Below are 19,475 nucleotides of genomic sequence, written 5' to 3'. Positions count from 1 at the left end.
ATCTATGAATAATCAAACACTGTGCGAAATTTTCGACTCTGAGTCGTCTTGTTTTCTTTAGTTTTACAGTGAAAGAAGATGAAAAAAAAAACGGTTTTAGATAAGGTGTAAGAGTCTAAACATAATTACCGTCAAGACAGTTGGGACCAGCCCAACCTTGAATACATAATTTAGCACCAGTTTTTTTATGACAAGTATAATGGCCATCTTGATCATTATCCTTAGCAACACAATATGTTGAACATTTCGCATCATACCAATCACGTACACATTGAGATCTAAAAGAAAATACACGGGAAATGAATACACCTCAGAGATATAAGTAAGTAAGTCTGCGACTGCAGTCGGAGGCGACCCGAAGGCTCCTCTTTCGATAGCTATTTACCCGAAGGTAGGATAGGGCGCCACTCTTTCTCCTTGGATTTCTCAACTTACCTTTGATCTTTCTCTTAATTGCTGAGCAGAGCAGAGAAGTATCAAGTACCATTTTGAGAATCTTTGGTATGATCTGGCTGGGGGTTGAACCCACAACCTTGCGAACTGTAGCCGGATGCTCTACCACTACACTACGGTCGCTACGGTCACAGAGACATCATATCTTTAAAAGATAAAAAGCGATGACCTAATGGTCTAAGGCGTTTGAGCTACGACAAATGAGTGCCTGGTTCGAAATTCTTCTCATTTCCATGCTCCATTAAGTTCAAAATTATCCAAGACAGCTCACATTATACCCCGTGTGAACAATGAATAGAATATCCAAACGTCCTAGATAACTTGGCTATCCACGAATGAAAGAACCAAGTAACGAAAATTAGTTCCAGCCAAAAGTAATAAACTGCTGCCATGACAAATCAGTTTTCGCCAAAAAACGTTCCCTTAAGATACCAAAAATTCAAGCTTTTTTGTTTATATACTAACCCAATGACAACACTCATACTGCTTTGTTTGCCGTTAAAAAGGTGGTTTTTATAACTTGGTGAGGGATCATCGAAATGACTTGGTTTGAGGTCATCAACTTCTTCTAAATATTTATCGATTCGGTCATCTTTGTTACCAAGGTAACCACCATCATCATCCCAAACATCAATGTTAAAGCCGAGCCCTGTCTGTCAGAAAGATGAAAATAAATAACTGTCTAAGGTGCTTGCCACACTAGCTCAACTTTAGTTTAATCCTCGTTTTTTTTTCGGTCAAAACTGCGGGTTACTCAAATTGCTTCAGTCACCCCTTTGTCTGGGTAGATAAGTGAGCTCGTTTATATGTGAGATATCTATTACTACTATAATGCAAGACTAAATATTGTAGCTTACCAGATGACCTTCGTATGTGAATTTAAAAGGGTTGAGAGTACCATCATTTCCAACAGGCTTTTGAAAGTCGAATTGGATGTTATCATTATTGTCATAAATGATGGTTCGTTTCCAATAAATCCATTGGTTATCCTGTTTCAATGGTAATTTACTGATGCGAATTACAAACCAATTATCGCATGGCAAACTACAAAAGCCATCACAACAGTCACCGTTGTAATCTCGACTTGATGGATTCACAAAGTATTGGAGTTGAACCGTGACCAATGCTTTGCCGGCAATATTCTGGAAAGAAAGATTCTCAATGTCAATATCGAAGCACACAAGTATTAGAAGCATGAACCTTTAGAAATACTTCATTCTTTTGAAAACTTGAAGTTTTGAAAAAAAGGGTCATAAAATAAATTGGTTATAAAATCGACGCTAAGAAAAACGATTTTCGATTTTTCTACTTTAAAGAAACTGACTTTCTTTAAAGAGATCCCTCCCGTTAACACATACATACCCTATGCACTTATTCTTACCTGGGTAGCCCTCTCCCTTTATGGGATAAAAGTAAATAAAAATTTATCGGTAGTTCTCAGTCTTGAGCCTCTGTTTGTCGAAAGTTCTCATTCGTTAAAACGATGCAAATATGTTGGTTTAGACCATGCAAAGACGTTACTGTTCCGTATCGTTGCGAAACGAAACGGTTCCGAAACTAATGTTAACGTCAAAATTCGAAACGTCAAAAAAGAAGACGTTACAAAGTAAAATAGATCGAAAAGGCTTCGCTCCACTATTTTCATCCGAACGGAACGGCTCCCCGTTTTCCAATATGAACATTTTCGATCCGTAACGAAAACCATAGCAGAACGATACGAAACCTTATATCTGAACATGGCCTTATTAGTGGCGGTACTAGCTAAAAATTATGTTCAAGAGTATAATCCATGACGATTGATTTTGATCAGCAATCACAGTCGATATACAAGGAAATCTTACCAATAAATAAGATGAAAGAAATACATAGCTTAGCATGCATCTCACCAGCATCTTTCACTAATATTTTGATTTACTTGGCTGGAAAATGAAAGTGACACAAAATTTTTGAATAAATATCTAAGGTAGGATAAGAAATTTTAATCATTCAAGTATACAGTGTGTCCGAAAAAAAAACGGATAATATCTTTATTAAAGATTCTTTTTGACTTAGAAAAGGTTTGTCCGCCCCCTGTATCGATTTTAAATGGAACCAGCCCAAATGGTTCGTGAATTTATTATGTTTAATCTCCATTGCTCGAGCGAAATAGTGATGACAAAATACAGAAAAAAAAGCGTCTTTTCGATTTCGATACCAGACGATTCCAATTAAAAATGACACAGCAAAAAAGGAGACAATCTTTCATGATATATACACACGCAGTAGGTTGTTGAATGGCCATGGAATCCTTATGAAAACAACAAAATGAATGGGGTATAGAAATCACACATACTTCATTCTATATCCCTTTCATCACAAACGTAAAGTAAACTTTGTTATTGGCTAATATTTAGTTTCGAAATAGAAGTCTGTAGATTGTAACAGTATTCGTAGTAGATTTTAAAACATTTTACCAGAACATAAAAGACGACCGTTCGGCCACGGTTCTTAAGGTCATGCGTTCTTAAATTGAATACACGTTTTTATTTTTTATAAGGAACCTTAACTTTGCTCTGAGCCTGGAGTTCCTTATTTTTACAGAGAATTTCAGTCTCAAAGTTCCTTATCGAGTTCCTTACTACATAGGAAATTTTGAACTTTTTGCCCCTTGAAAGATCAAAATTTGGTCAATTTACTCCCAATAAGGTACATTATTTTTAAATCCATTTATTCTCAGCCTGAGCAGTTCCTTAACAATTCCTTATTTTTTGAACCATTTTCAGCCTCGAGTTCCTTATAAACGTGTTCCTTATTAAAAAAAAACGTGTAGCCGATCATTATATAACAAGGACTCTGCTTAAGTGCTCGGTAATCAATGACACTTATTAATGGTGAATAGAGAAATGTAGATTCAACAGAATCATTCCCTTACAGAAGATATACAGGGAAGAAAAAGAAAGAAGAGAGTCTCTCGTTCATTTTAAGCCGTGGTCTAATTAGTTGAAGCTTTAATAAACCTCTCGTCACTATTTTTTTACTACCATGAACATGTGAATTTCCTTTTTATTTCCACTTTACCAATATATTGCAAGTTATCAAGCCATCTACCGATTGGCGCATAAAATATTGACCTGTTTGTATGAGCTCATGTACAAAGTGATCGAGGAAGGCTACCAAAAATATATACATCGGCTTTATAGGAAGTGATTTTGCACGTTTTTAACTCGTTCATAACGGAAAAATACAATTTTTGAATAAAATTACGACATGATTTGAAATGGTTCCATAAAATTGTTGGAACAATAAAGAAACACACTTTTTTTATAAAAGCGAGCCAAAACCAAACAAACAGAAAAGTAACATCAATATAAGCTGACTGAACAGGAACATACAAATCAAGCGAGAATCACAAAAAGATTGTGCGAAATAAACCCAAAAAGATTTTTTAGAAGCTGTTAATTGGTGTGAGAATGAAGGAGGGTCTAGGGTTTGTTATGATCAGTCTTACAGTCTATACACCTTTTCGACCGTAGCCACCACTACACTCTTCTCGAGATGCATAAATTTATTGTTGTCCTCGTTTTCAAACATATTTCATTGCTATAAAATTACATATTCACAATGATAATTGTGTTGTTTACACCTCATGAGACATTTTGAATTTCAAGTACTTTTGTTTTAGAGTTAATGTTTGCCTTTTGGGAATTTAAATTGGTTTAAATGTATAATTCTTCGTAAAAACCAAAATGGTTTTCGTAGTGGGCGCTCCACACTAACACAAATCCTATCCCTTCGTCGCATACTTGAAGAAGCCAGGAATTTCAATCTCGACGCTATACTTGTATTTGTTGACTTTAAAAAAGCTTTCGATTCAGTTGATCGAGATAAAATGTTTGATATCCTCTCACTATATGGCATTCCCTTGAAAATCATTAATGCCATCAAGCTTCTTTATACAGACACCAAATCTTCTATCCAGGCTACAGACGGCGAGACTGATACTTTTCCCATCTTAGCAGGTATCTTGCAAGGTGATACCCTCGCCCCGTTTCTTTTTATTTTAGTTGTAGATTACATCATGCGTGTTTCTGTTGATAAAATCTCACACTGTGGTTTTCTACTTGAACATAAACTTGGGCCTCGTAGTCCAGCGACTTATCTCACTGATACAGACTTTGCTGATGATATAGCTCTAACCAGTTCTAAGCTTTCAGACGCTCAAAAATTACTAAATGCACTAGAATCGGCTGCAAATTCCATAGGCTTACATCTTAACGAATCAAAAACCGAGTTTTTCAGTCTCAATCCCATTGATCCTTCCGAAAGTATCAGAACTGTTGCAGGAATCAAATTAAAGAAAGTTGACGATTACAAATACTTAGGCTTCTATATTTCGTCATCTGAAAAAGATTTTAAGATTCGCAAAGCACTTGCCTGGAGTGCATGTAACAAACTACACAAAATTTGGACATCTTCTCTTCTTGACTCTAACCTTAAGATTAAAGTTTTTAAATCCACCATAGAACCTATCCTTCTTTATGGTTCGGAAACGTGGTCCTTCACACGTAAATTAGAAAAACAACTCGATGGAACATACACACACCTTCTAAGAAGAGTTAAAAATCTTTCCTGGCGCGATCATCCCACTAAAAACACCATCTATGGTTCGATTAAGCCTATCTCAAACATCTTAAAGGCTAGACGTGTTCAGTTTGCTGGTCATTGCCTTCGTGCATCCACAGAAGTCATCTCCTCTCTCTTACTCTGGAAACCCAAGCGGCTGGTTCAAAGATCGAGAAAGTTAACTTTTACTGACGCAGTTAGCAGGGACACTGAACTTCATTATAGTGACCTGGAGACTGCCATGCGCGACCGCGATTCTTGGCGCCAGAGGGTGGAATCCATCATCTCGACCGCGGTCGAAAGATGATGATGATGATGATGATGAAATGTATAATTTCAAAGCAATGAAATCTGTTTGAAAACGAGGACAACAATAAATTTATGCATCTCGAGAAGAGTGTATTGCCGCGCGGCCATTTTTTGTCCGTTTTACCACCGTAAAACCACCCCAAGCCTTTTTGTCGCACCTATAGACAATAGAAAAAGATGTAGAAAAATGATTAAATCAAGTTTAGGGGGGGGGGGGGGTAATTAAATAATAAAGTGGCACACGCCTGACCACGCCTGACCACGGTCGAAAAGGTGTATTCGAAATCAAAATGTCGTGCATTGACAACAAGTCTTTTGCAAATATATATCCTTTAATTCTTAACCAATTTCTAGGACCTCTTTTCAAGTCATCGGGTCGAAACCAACAATAAAAACATGGAAGGGCTTTTTTAAATTTTTATTTTATACTGCCACCATATTCCATATAAAACCTTGCATAACGTAATAAAAAATCCCTAAGCGTTTGCATTCATGACGATAAGGCACCTCTTACTCCATTCCTTATGTACATTACCTAATGTAAAATGAATCAAATTGCCGAATCTCGATATTCCAATTCTACGCACAAAATCTGTTCACAACAGTCTCATTACACGTTTTTTTATAAGAACATAAGGCTTCGCTGGCCAAAATATTGAGAACAAGTTTTTTAAAGCTTTGTGGACTCAAAATACCCTATTTCTTAGGAAAATGGTCAAAAATATTCACAAAATAGTCAAGATAAGAACATGTTAAGAACATTTTTAAGCTTAAAACTCAAAAAGTTAGGAACATCTGAAGGCTTTAAAATTTTGGATGTTCTTATAAAAAAAACGTGTATTCACAAATAGTAACAAAGAACAACAATATGAAACCAACAGTGACAACCCATAGATAGCTAATTGTGAAATAATACCATTTCATTTCTACTACGAAAAAGCCATACATTCGTTTGTTTATTTACCTTGCAGTACAATACAATACAATACAATGACATTCTTGACAGCCATTAAATCATTCACTGTAACAATATTTTATTTTTTTCGTAAATTTTTTTATGGTGTTGTAGACAAGGTCATGGCCCGAATCTAAAGGACTTTCTTTCACTTTAAAGAAGTTTTTCTCGGAACAAGCCACTTCAGTTTTTCCTTTTTGGGAATACACCTCTAATTCAAACTCTTGAAGGAAACGTAAAACTTTCAAAAAAAATATTTCCCAACAAAAACACCCAAATTTCATATTTTTGATGTGTGAATTAAAAAACCTGTAGCAGGCGTAGAACGATGAAAGATTTATGATTGAATATCTTACTACTTCGAAAAAACGCCTCTCCCCGCCTCTAAGAGAGGCGTTTATTTGAAACAAGTAGTTATAAAGAATAATCATTTGAAGGGAAACTGATATAATCTTACACCTTTAAAGTGACACATTTGTAGCAATAAGGGCAAGAAACGTTCCCATTCACTTATGGAGTTACTTTGGTTAGAAATATTTAATAAACGCCCTATTCTTTTAAACGCCCCTCATATAAACCAAAATATTTAATAAACGCCGTTCGAAGTAGAACTGTAGAAATCGACTGTTGCTAAAATATCGTTTTTCAGAGCTTTCATATGTTAAAAGTGGTCACAACTTTCAAAGTTGTAAAAGTTTGGCTGCAGAATCACAAGCTGGTTAAAAATATCAATAGTCTAAAACTAATACCATACAGTCGTTTGTCACTTTAAAAAAATACTAAAAATTTAAAGTCAATTTTGACTAGTACTCGTAAAAAAGTAATCAATTGTAGAACTGCCATCAGAGCAATAGTCAAAAATAACATTTTTAAAATCCAGGAGTTAGTCCGTGACAAATAGATATCTGGTACCGAATAAACAAAAGAAAAGGAAAATTGCTGAACAGACCACTTGTGTGATATGGGTCGATGACAGTCTTTTCTTTATTGATTGACATGAAGTATTATGTAACAAGACACCAAGCGATTTTTGTTTAAGAACCCTTTAAAGTGTGGTGCCATTTCTTTTGCAAAAAGACTTTCACAGAAATTATTCGTAAACGGCAATACTGATCATATTTGAATTTGAAGAGCTTGACAGATTGAACCACCTCTATGGTTACTATCAAATATTTAGTGATTAACTGTGTCTACCCTATCTTATCCAGCTCAAAATCGATGAGTTGGGTTTCAAAGCGGACCCAAAATTCCCTGGATCGCTCAACTAAAATCCTCAATTGGCCAACCGCTGGATCTTTTCCCCAATGATAGTTCATTGGTGTTGTTTAATTGGGTGACCTTCCAGGGCATGTTTCTCACGTAGAAAATTTTTAACCCGAGAGATCCATGGCACGGCCTTGTATGATGAATTTCCTCTACAAGGAGTTTGACCTTCGCAGACCAATCAAAAAAAAATTCTTTCTAGCGGTTCTTATAAAGGAAGAAATGAATGAAGGGTGACATTGCTGTAAAATAAACATACACACGCAGAAAGTAAATACATTTTCCTATTCATAAGTTCTGTGTAGAAGTCTTTTACTTTCATAATTATAAGGCCTCCTATGAAGAAATTGTGTAATACTAGTAAAAAGTTGTATTGAACTTAACTCATCAGCAAGCAAATAAAAAAGGTTTTATCGAAGCGTCTCAAAAGTTGATGCTAAAGCATTTAACACAACAATTTTGAACTCGAATCTAATGTGATGTATCTAATCTATGGCAGCCCAAATCAACGTTGGCTAGCAACGATGACCGAGTGTTCTAAAGATTCAGCGCCACAATCAAGGGGTTCTCGAATTCACGCTTCTTCCGATGTTTTGCTCAGTTCATAGATAGCCGAGCCGGCTTGCCATGAATATGATTAAAAGTGTCTAAAACTTTTACGTAAAGATAGTTCCTTGAACTCTAATCTAACTCTAGCCTGAAATTTGGGAGTAGTCAATGTCATGAGAAAAATAAATTTAAGACAGTTCCAAGTAGCTCACAATTGAAATCTAGACAGATATTCCGGTATTACAGGTTTCCGCCTACGTAACTTTTTCTTCGAACAATCAACAACTACAAAGACAGTGACAACCCCATAAAACACTCGATGGCTACTTCAAGGGTATGCTTTGAATACAAATTCCACAGAGACACTCTTCTTTCGTCTTGACAGCAATCTAGTGGTTATTCAAGAGGAAAAATCACTACGAAAAGCTTTTTCTTAAATGTTTAAGATCACCCCTGTCTCATAGATAAGTGGAAACTCGACTTAGCTTGTGTTAAAAAAGATTTAAAAACCTTAGAAAGCATCAAGGATTACCAAACACCAGGGTTGCTTCTCAAGGCTTTGAAAATACTAGATTTAAGGAGATTTGAGAAGCGAGGGAATCCTACCTTATACATCGACCTTCTCATGAAATTCTCCACAATTGAAGATAATATTGTCAAGGGGTTTTGAAAAAATTGCAAAAAATTATCATGTCTCATGTTAAACCCTGGTACTAACTTATATGATTTTAAATCTGAATTTTCACTGATCATTTTACCCCGACCAATGACACTAGCTCATCAAGAAAATAAAAAATCTACTTTCAACTGATTTTTTCAGATGTTTGGAGTTTTCGGGTTCCAAACATTCGATTTTTTTATGTAATTTTCGAATTTTTTTTTTCAAGAATCATCGAAGTGGAAACTCATTAAGAAACAACATAATATTTCCCGTTAATTGTTTTTGTTGATATGCTCGCTAGCCAATGACGTGCTTATATACCAAACTTCCCAAACCTCCTCAAATACAACCAATCATATCAGAATCATTCAATGGAAAAAAAAATCAGCGAAAGAAAAAGTGTCTGTACACTACGTCAAAAACAAATAAGTGATATGATAAATTTTATGAAATTTCATTTTATGACCACCCATACCATCAAACAAATGAAAAAATGTTATCTGCTAATCACAAACTGTATATGCTGTACCAACAAACTGTCACCATAGACGACTACTATCAACTATAGTGTCGCTTTTATACCGACAATTTAACTATGTCATATTTTAAGAATGAAAAATTGGTGAGCGGGTTTTGCTGTCGGGGATCTAGTTACACAGCGACTCTGCGCGTATATATTTTCCAGGGTTAAATATCCCTATACGATAGCGTTCTTCATAACAGTCTACCACTGCCATACTTCACGTCTTACAATGAAAATCGCATTCACGCCACGTGAGCTGACGCAGGCTTAAGATACGTATCCTATTCCAAAAGGACTCTTTCTTACATCTTTACAACCGAAATTTAAGAGCAGGGTGGTTTATATAGCCCGGGGTCCACTTAAAGCTTTTTGATAGACTGGATGGCGCGATTAAGTGGCCCTGTAGTATATGGTAATATGCTTTTGCTTAGGCGGACTGTAAAACAGTCCGCCAGATTTTCGTTGTTTTCGGAAGGTAAAAACAGTACGAAGCAATGTTTTTATTTGAGAATAAGAGCCAAACGCTCCTAGTCTACTTCACTGGACTCAGCGTCATCAAAAATTATCAAAAAGCAAAGTTCAGCCAGAAGTAGACTCTGGTCTAGGTGGTTTACTACTTTAATACTGTGACAAAGAATCTACTTCAGCCATTTTTAATAATGAATTGATAATTTAAACCGACTAATCCAAATCAAGAGCAGATGATTTCAGAGAGATCTTATATTGACTTCACCCATTCAAGTTCTAGAATTCCACTTATCAGTTACGGCTTGTGAATACCCCTATTTGTCGTTTTCAAATCTTATGTATCCCCTTGAAAAGTTTAATTACGTCAGTAGTTTAAAGGTGGAAATCTAACTTCAAGAGATAGCAATTCAACTTTAGCCTGATAACATAGGACCATAATTATCTTATGCGCACGGTAGACCTTTGTAGGCACTTGAAAATTAAGTATCTGAGGAAAATACTCGACGCGCTGGGATTTCACAAATTTATCATAGAGGAAATAGTTTCTTTTTCAGATCATTAGACTGGAGTCGTTTATAATGCGTGTAATACAGAAGTATAGGCGTTTATAATGCGTGTAATACAGAAGTATAGGCGTTTATAATGCGTGTAATACAGAAGTATAGGCGTTATAGGATAATACGATTATTGTTACGGGATTTAGTTTGTATAAACTAAAATTGCCCCCTCCATTACTTTTTGCTTTATTTCTACAATGTCTGAAGTCGTCTAGCTTGCTAGGCTACCAGATCGTTTGTTTTTCACCCATCGCCCTAGAGCTTCAGCGTCATGAGCAGGAAACAATCACAATCAAATTTCAGATAATTAAAAATAAAATATGACAAAAAATAAACTGTATTGTGCAAAGTGCGAAAATGGGGTTTCAGAATCGCAAATAATGAAAATTAAAACCCTATTTCAAGACAGTATAAGTTGAAATATGACGAAAAATGACCATTCCTAGATCGTCTATTGATGCTTTGCCCAGACATGTTTTCCAAGATTGAATTACGTGTTATGACTTGTTTGAAACTTGAAATATTTTTCTGTGCATTTTCAAACCTTTAATTTCATATATGGTAGTTTCAAAGTCCATTCCCGAGTAGAACAAAGATCTGCATTAGAAAGGGGGAACACATTTAAAAACATTTTTAGTTCTACAACTCGTAAACTTAAGAACATCTGTAGGCTTGAAAATTTTGGATTCCCTTATAGAAAACGTGTATAACGAGCAATGCATCAAGCCGTGCAAACTACCCATTTTTTTTGGAACAGACTATAGAAACTTTAGACAATCTTTCAATTATCTTTACGGACTTCACCGTTAGATTGCTCGGATTTCCATAAACTTTAATAGTAGCGGGGACTTAAACCGGAAAACCCCAGTTTGAGTCACTAACGCATTAGACCATTGGTCATTGTTGCGTCGTAATATGGATAAGTTGAAGAACAAACAGACTCCTTTTGTCATTTCTGCGTGACCCCCAGTGAATAAAATGTATAAAATAATTAAAAGTTGAAACATTGATATCTCACAAGACCAAGCTCCATCATAATTTCAAAATAATAATTTAATGTAATTTAAAACAGGCGCATCATAGTCTTGGCTATTTGCTAGTCTAAAGGCTCAAAATGTGTTGAAATATAGATTACTCAAATTGTTATTGTTATACAATATCATTAGATTTTTTAAATGTAATTTGATAAATGAAATAAAAACAAGTAATACTTTAATGGACCTACCTATTTATAAAACGAATAATTAGAATTTAATGGAAGTAATGTATAATTTTAAATTTCGATTTATATATCTATTGGAACGGAGAAAGCAATTAAGAAACGCATCGATGTTTAACGGTGAAAGAAAAATAATATCGACACTTTAATCAATCATTCATCTCGAGAAAATCTCAAAAACCAGCTTTTTTTGGGACATTTCCGGTTCTAGCGGCCGGAAAAATTTCTTTTTCGAAAATTGGGCTCTGTCACATTTTGGGCATTGCCATTTTACATCATTGTGCAAAAAATCATGAAAATCTGTCGAGTATAAGTTGAAAAAATGAAGGAAAACCGTTTTATTAATTTTCTACGGCCGGTTTTCGGCTGTTCCGGGCGATTTTTAAGGAGTTCCGGATTCAAAGGATGATTTTTTTGGAAATCAAACGATGCTAAGTTTTGGGCATCATCATAAAGAACATTTTTCTGTAAAGAAACAATTAAATAAGTTGAAAAAATGTGACGGAAATGTGAAAAAACGACGATTTCCGGCACATTTCCGGTTCTACAGACCGGAAAAATTTTTTTTTCGGCAAACGGTTTTCGACACCTTTTCGGCAGTACTAATGTGCATCTATGTGCAAAAAATCGCAAAAAACTAATGATAAAATCTCGAGAAAATCTCAAAAAAACGCTTTTTTCGGGACATTTCCGGTTCTACCGGCCGGAAAATTTTTTTTTTCGAAAATCGGGCTCCGTCACATTTGAGGGTTTATAGTAATGCACCTTTGTGCAAAAAATCAGAAAAATTGAATGAGCCAATCTCGAGAAAAGTCGGTAACTAACGTACTAACGAACTAACTAACGAACACGGGTTAATTTATAGGACACTACCTTAAGGTAGGTCCAACAATACAACACACCATACAGTATGTGGCCCCCAAAACGTCGATCAAATTTGAAATTTCTCTTAAATCTAGAGGAAAAGAGGTTTTACAAAAATTTTTGACCATAGTTTTGAAATGTGATTTAGAGGGTTTTGGGCATAAATTTGTTTGATAAGATTTTTACAGTATACCCCTGGTTGTCAAAACGGAGGTTTGGGGCCCCCAAAACGTAGGTGTAGTGAAAATCAAATTAAGCCCAGTGGTAATAGGGGGAGAAATTATGAACATATTTGTGTTTTCCCTTAAATTTACGACCCGATGGATGTAAAATTTATAATTTTTATAAAATATTTCAAGATTTTCAATGATGCAAAGTCCAAACTGAAAATTTAGAAATTTTCAAAATGACAATTTTGATTTACAACGTCTTAATCAAGTTTCTGAAAATCAATCTCTTTTGAAAATAGTTCTATTCATGTATGGAATATGCTGTAAAAATTTTAGAAAAACAGCTTAACTGAAACTGAAAATATTAAGCTTTAAAGGTATTTTTCTCCTATATTTTGTTAAAAAATGACAAAATTTGCCGTTTTTGCTGATTCAGCGAAAATTTTTATATATAATGTTAATTTTTTGTTATAAACTATTAACTCAAGCTGATAGGAATGGAATTCCATAATTTATTGCTGTTTCTCATATTTAGAATTTTCGGTTTTATCAATGCTGATTCTAGGACCCCAAAATACTGGTTGACCTTTTAGATGCTATATCTTCTATCCATCTTCTAAAGTCACATATGTATCTGCATTTTCTGAAGGACGTGAAAAAGAACGGCAGTTTCAGACACACCATATATCGCGACTTAGCCCATATACTGTACAGAATAAGTTAAGTAATTAGTAAATTCATGAATTCATGGTAAATTGAAGAAGAAAAATATTATAGTTGAATTCTAAAAATCCAAAATGGGAAGATTGTTTTTAAAGATATCCAAAATTTTCCAGGATATATTAGATGATATCCCGGATGTTCTTAACTTTTTGAGTTTTAAGCCTAAAAATATTCTTAACATGTTCTTATTTTCACCATTTTGTGAGTATTTTTGTCCATTTCCCCATTTTTCTAAGATATCGAATGATTTAAGAGTTTTCGAAGCCTCGATATCTTTTTAACTTGTTTTTAAAATTTTAACCATTTTAAACCTGTTCTTGTTTGTTCTTACAAAAAAAAAAGTGTCGTGTCAAGAATATGAAGAATATGAAGAGTAAAGCACATTTAAACATGGATTAAAAAGAACAAATTAGAATAACATTTACAAAATACGTACATGCAATAAAAATAAAGTTTCAGGTAAACATAATCAAAATATCACATTATGAAATGAGATAATAATGGTTATAAAACTCGATTATCTTTCCAACGAAGTGTTTCTAGCATTTCAAACTAAATTCGTCTTTACCAATAAATTCGAAAAAGGGCTAGAAAAGAAAGTTATTTTTTGCACATGAATTTAAGCTGACAATCAGACAATTTCAACCAAACCTTCAATTATCCTGCAGTCATCAACATATTCCAACGTTTCAATTTGGAAACCGAACTGGAAGCAAGTTCAGATTTGTACATTGTCCCACAACAATGCCACGTTACTCCAGATTCGAATAGTTAAAATTTAATCAGAGAAGAGTTCATTACAGACAGGTAGTTTAAACTGATACTAACTATACCGATAATTTATGGTTTTTACATAATCTACAGTAACAATTTATAAAATATAAGAACCAGAAAACCTTTTTAATTTTATCTTACTTTAGTGGTTAAAATAGTAAAACAATGGATTTTTCCGCATTTCCTTAGCCTTTTCTGGAATCTTTATGTTTTTCTTAAAACTTGTTATTATAACAAATTAAAAGGTTAAAACATTAACTCCTTTGCAAGTTACATACAGTGTGGTCTCTATAATTTGAACACACGCGGGGAGCGCAAATTTGTTCGAGTTTTGGAAACTGGTTTATAAGGCATTGTTAACTAAAGGGACCAGAAAACTTGCTCGCGTTAAGGTGACATTTGAGTTTTAGAGGTTCGAGTTAAAGAGACTCTACTATATTTACTGATTGCTGTTTTTGATGATCTTTTGAAATTTCGACATTGAAAATAAGTCAGTTTTTTTAAAATAATTTTCGAACTACTTTTTCAAATTTAATGTATAAGAGCTCAAAATTCAAGTTAGAGCATCCTCTATACAATAAAAAAAGAATAAACAAAAAATTAAATCCTGAAGCTCACAATATCTTGACAAACCTGTATACTTTTTTTTGGTGCACCCGGTATTTTCACTTAGTATCTATTTAGATTCTGCATAATAGATTTTAACTAACTTTCCCTCCAAATAATTAGTATTTTAACTAACTGACTAACTGACTAACTGACATTTTTTACAATTAATTTTCTCATATTCTTCTATTAAAGATGCTTCGAAGACTCAACATAAAACAAATCAAAAATCAACAGATTTCATTCAAAACAGAACGACATCATTTTTATTACATTGATTACGGTAATGGCCCTTCTTAATTCTCAGTGCTATCAATTTTGTTTATTTTCGGCGTCGTTCAACTTTGGCAAGAAACGTTTCAGTTAATTCTGGTGTGAACAATAAAGCTTATCAAACTGATTATTAACTGCCAGAAATTGTTTCTCGAAAAGTTGTTGGTACTGTATAGGGAAGTTTCAGGCTCTATTCAGCGGATAATTTACAGTTAGAGAATAGAGATATTTTAGCTCAAAAACCAAAAATCAAAAGCACTACCAGCTCTCATCTACTCTAGGGGCTGAGTTAGGTCCCGTATGCGCATCGGCGTATAGTCATTTTTTCTTTTGATCATGAAAGTATAGTCCTTGAAGAGTCAGAAAACGTGTATGGCGTTATTTGGATCAGGCACAAATTTCCATAATCAATATCAAGAGATACGAAGTACTTACGTTTTCTAAGTTTTGAAAACGAAAGTACTTCATAGCTCGAGATAGCAAAATTTTCAGACCATGGTACTGACCTTTTTCTTAATCAGTATAAAATTTCTGATCGATTGGTATATAATATGCAGGGTTTTAAGCTCAAAAAATATTTTTCTTGGGCTAGCAGAGCCTAAGTGCCCATGTGACGAAAGAAAGTTTTGAATCCACCATTATGGATTTCGAAATTCATGAAGAAAAATAAATTTTCCTGAATTTTATTATTTGAACGGTAGGCAAGGCCCTCCGAAAATTTCAAGTAAATCAAGTAAGCCAATCAAATGTTACAGCCACGCAAATTTGGAACCAAAAGTAGTCATTTCAAAAAATCAAAATCGAAACTGCTTCATATCTCCAGATAACGAAATTTTCAGACCATGATTCTGAAGTTTTTCTTAATCAGCATAAAATTTGTGATCGATTGGTATATAATATGTCTATGTTTAAAGTTAAAAAAGAATGGGCTAAAAAGGGTTGAAAATCTACAATCCGCCATTATGGAAATTTGTGCCTGATCCAAATAACACCACACACGTTTTCTGACTTTTCAAGGACTATACTTTCATGATCAAAAGAAAAAATGACTATACGCCGATGTGCATACGAGACCTAACTCAGCCCCTAGAGTAATCTGATTATCAATCCTTATCCTTTTTTATATATACGCAATTTTGAATGAGTGTAAAACGCTTCCCTCTCGGTTCTTATTTGAATTATTTGACTTTTTCGATTTCGAATTAGGCTGGAAAATACTGAGCATGATTAAGGAGAAATTGAAATAAAAAACCTAGTGCTGTAAAAATCTAAAAAGGTCGTACAAAAGCAGCCTATGATGAGTGAAGCAATCTTTTTTCGGATGTGTTCTAGGAACATGGTAGGCCTAGAGATCTTGATAAGCTCTGAAATGAGAAGAAAGGGAATCGATGAAACCTGGATGTGTTCTTGTTGATTAGGTAACTCTTGAAATCTTCCGAACAAACACACATCTTTCAAGGAGGCAGTGGTATATTCCAAGAGAAAACAATGCATTTTTTTTACCTAGAAAACCCTAGAAAGGGGGGGGGTTCATGGTTGGCGGAGGAGCGGAATCGGCCCTTTTTTCGGACGGAGTGGCAGAATTTGGCGAAAATTTAGACGGAATTACGGAAATTGGGTTCTCTGACGGAGACGGAAAATTAGACAATTTTAGTGCGGAAAAACGGAATTTAGCAAAAAAATTTGCGGAATTTCGGAATTGGTAAAAGATATTCAAAATTTGCGGAATTTTCGACAAAAATATTGAATTTCAAAGGAATTTTCAGTGACGGAATTTTTGTTCAATTTAAGACGGTTTGACGGAAATTGGAGAAAAAATTGGCGGAATTGCGGAATCGGGTACCCCCTGAAACCCCCCCCCCCTAGAAAAAGTTCAAACCACATCTTTCAAGGAGACAGGGGTATAATTGTTGCCTATTGGATAATGTTCAGAACACATCTTTTACAGGAAAAACCAAATATCTTACAAATACTTTATAGGTAGAAAATTTTTCCTGGATTTCAGAACAAATCCAATACAAAACTTGTATCCTATATCTGTTCTGGAAAAAAATTGTTGAACCTATTTAAAGAGTCACTGCGGCTGATTAAACTACTGATATTTTGAATAGTCATCCCAGACAGAGATTATTCAAAATTAACAATGTTTTAAAGAAACTCTTGTACACAAGCTGGTCTTTTACATAAAGAGAAATATACATACCCATTGTAATCCACTTTTCTTGTAAGATACATTCCAATTGGATCATGGATTATCATGCTGCTGCTGAGATCTTCCAAAGGATATTTGATATTTTCCACAGGTGTTTGAGAAATTGTTCACAACTAACATCAATCCAAAGTAGATGATTGCTATATAATATTTGAAAAAACAAAAAATAATTAGCATTCGAGCCTTGATTATCTTTAATCAACACAGTTTTAATAGCATCTAATACCATATTCTCTAAGAAATCAGGTGGTATTTGGTAAATAATAGTGAAAAACTCAAGAATCCCAAAATTTTAGGTCTTAATAAATAATGGCAACTTGAGGGCTTGTTAAGTTTTGGCTTTTGGAGTAAAAATTTGAATATGAGAGAAAATATTTCAAATTGCATATGGGTTTCTTTTGATTTTCTGAATGTTCACAGCATGTAAGAAAATTCAAAAAAATCTATGTTTTGAAAATCATGGAAGAGTACTGTTTTTTACCCAAAGAATGAAAAAAATCTCAGCTTTTATCACTGTGTAGCTCTGAAGTTGTCAGTAGCCTCTGTAAATCCCTTGTAAAGTGACCAGATTTTCAAGAATTTTAGGGGGTCCTGTTATCAATTTTGCAAATTTTCAGGCACTTTAAACCAGTTTAAACAATTTTTGAGACATAAGGAATAGGTGGTAATGCATAGTTTCTACCCCTACATTTAGGGGGGGGGGGTCTTGGGTTTTGATGAACCAAAAGCAAGGGGGGTGTTAAAAGTTTGACTTTCCTAAGGGGGGATCTTCTTAGATAAGGGGGATCTTCCTTGAATTATGACTCTTGTACAATCGTTTCATTTATACTGATTTTCTAAGGGGGTGTGAAATTTTAAATTAATTTCCTAAGGGGGGGTTAGCACTTAAGGGGGGTCGTCTTACCTAAGGGGGGGGGTCTTGACCCCTCTAGAAACTATGTAATGATTTTCTGCTGAGCCTCGCCAACATTTCTCAAGATTTCTATTATTTAATAGTGATTAGGTATCTATTTTCTGGGTGGCTGAAGGCTGTTTAAACTAAGATTTTTTAGATTTTTAGCTATGTGAGACTTTTTAAAGGCTTGAAGATGGCCATATAGAAGTTTTGGGGTTGAGTAAATATCTGATAGACCTTTTGCTAGTCGGGATGTCCTGTTGAATAATCAAAAAACTCCAGCAGTAGTCACATTAATGCATATGCAAAACAATGGAGTGCAAGGCTGAAAGCCACATGAATATGGTTCACCTATAAAAGGAAGTTCATTCTATGGTGGCCTATCTTGAAGTGAAGGTGGTTGAACAAAATGTTTTTGGCATATTGATGTAACACGACCCTCGACATGGCCCGAGAATTCTCGGGCCTCTTTGGGCCATGTTCGGGCCGAGAGACCCTATCAATTCTTTTGGCCCGAGCATGACCCGAGTCATTTGGGCCATGTTCGGGCCATGTCAGGAGATTCCATATTTAAATTGATTCAGCATGTCCAGTCAAACAAAATAGTACAAAATAAGATTTGTCTGTTTTGTTTATATCGCTCAAAAAAACTTTACGAGCTTCCCGTGGACACAATGAAGTAGAAGCCCGAAGGGCTAGAAGTCAATCTTTTTGGTAGGATTTGAAGCCAACAAATCCTACAAAAATTGCGCGGCCTTGAGCGGCTCGCCTGGGTTTTACACAAATGACACATTGAAACTAAAATTTACCGCTAAATTTCAAAAAAAATATCAATCATAAACAAAGGAATTGCTAGATTCAATCTGTCGTCAAAGATGCGGCGCATTTTTTAAGGCTTCACTTTTTCTTACCTGAGAAAGGTTACATTTGTGTATCATATCAGAGATTGAACTCTAGCCCTTCAGGCTTTAAACTCAATGCGTGGACACGCTTCAGTTTAAAACCAGGACCAGTTTACTAGCAAATATTTCCAACCTAAGTATATTTATAACTATGTTTTCATATCAAATAAGACATTTAATATTTATATGAATTTACAACATTTATATATTTAAAATATAATTAAGAGAAACCAAGTTTTTCTCAACGAAAATGTTAAAAAAATTCAGTCCTGAAATTACACGCCTGTTTAAATCATGTTTTCAAAAATTGGCCCGAGTGTGGCCCGTGCGTGGCCCGCGTGTGGCCCGAACACGGCCCGAATTCTCGGGCCAGCTCGGGCCATACTCGGGCTTTACGCGAATTCCAATAAAAGTTTTGGTCCGAGAATTCTCGGGCCATGTCGAGGGCAGGCTAGCTCTAAAGCTCTAAAACAGCATCTAATAACATGAAAACCAGA

General features: G+C 34.8%; 1 protein-coding gene across 1 annotated transcript in view; it reads right to left on the bottom strand.

Annotated features, from left to right (window-relative positions):
* LOC136798374 (fibropellin-1-like) overlaps nucleotides 1-17,189 on the bottom strand; it is a 40,679-nt gene extending 23,490 nt beyond the window's left edge. The window contains exons 1-5 of the mRNA XM_067054985.1: nucleotides 17,173-17,189; nucleotides 2,295-2,372; nucleotides 1,311-1,595; nucleotides 919-1,106; nucleotides 130-278 (exon numbers count right to left, since the gene is read on the bottom strand). Of these exons, the coding sequence (XP_066911086.1) occupies nucleotides 130-278; nucleotides 919-1,106; nucleotides 1,311-1,595; nucleotides 2,295-2,345 (673 nt within the window). The 5' untranslated portion in view covers nucleotides 2,346-2,372; nucleotides 17,173-17,189. The remainder of the gene's footprint in view (nucleotides 1-129; nucleotides 279-918; nucleotides 1,107-1,310; nucleotides 1,596-2,294; nucleotides 2,373-17,172) is intronic.
* Between the last annotated feature and the right edge of the window lie 2,286 nt (nucleotides 17,190-19,475).

This window comes from Clytia hemisphaerica, unplaced genomic scaffold (genome assembly GCF_902728285.1).
Source record: "Clytia hemisphaerica strain Z4C2 unplaced genomic scaffold, Clytia hemisphaerica genome assembly, whole genome shotgun sequence".
Taxonomy (NCBI): Eukaryota; Metazoa; Cnidaria; class Hydrozoa; order Leptothecata; family Clytiidae; genus Clytia; species Clytia hemisphaerica.
The sequence above is the reverse complement of the archived record's forward strand: the minus strand, read 5'-3'. Positions and strand labels throughout refer to the sequence as shown.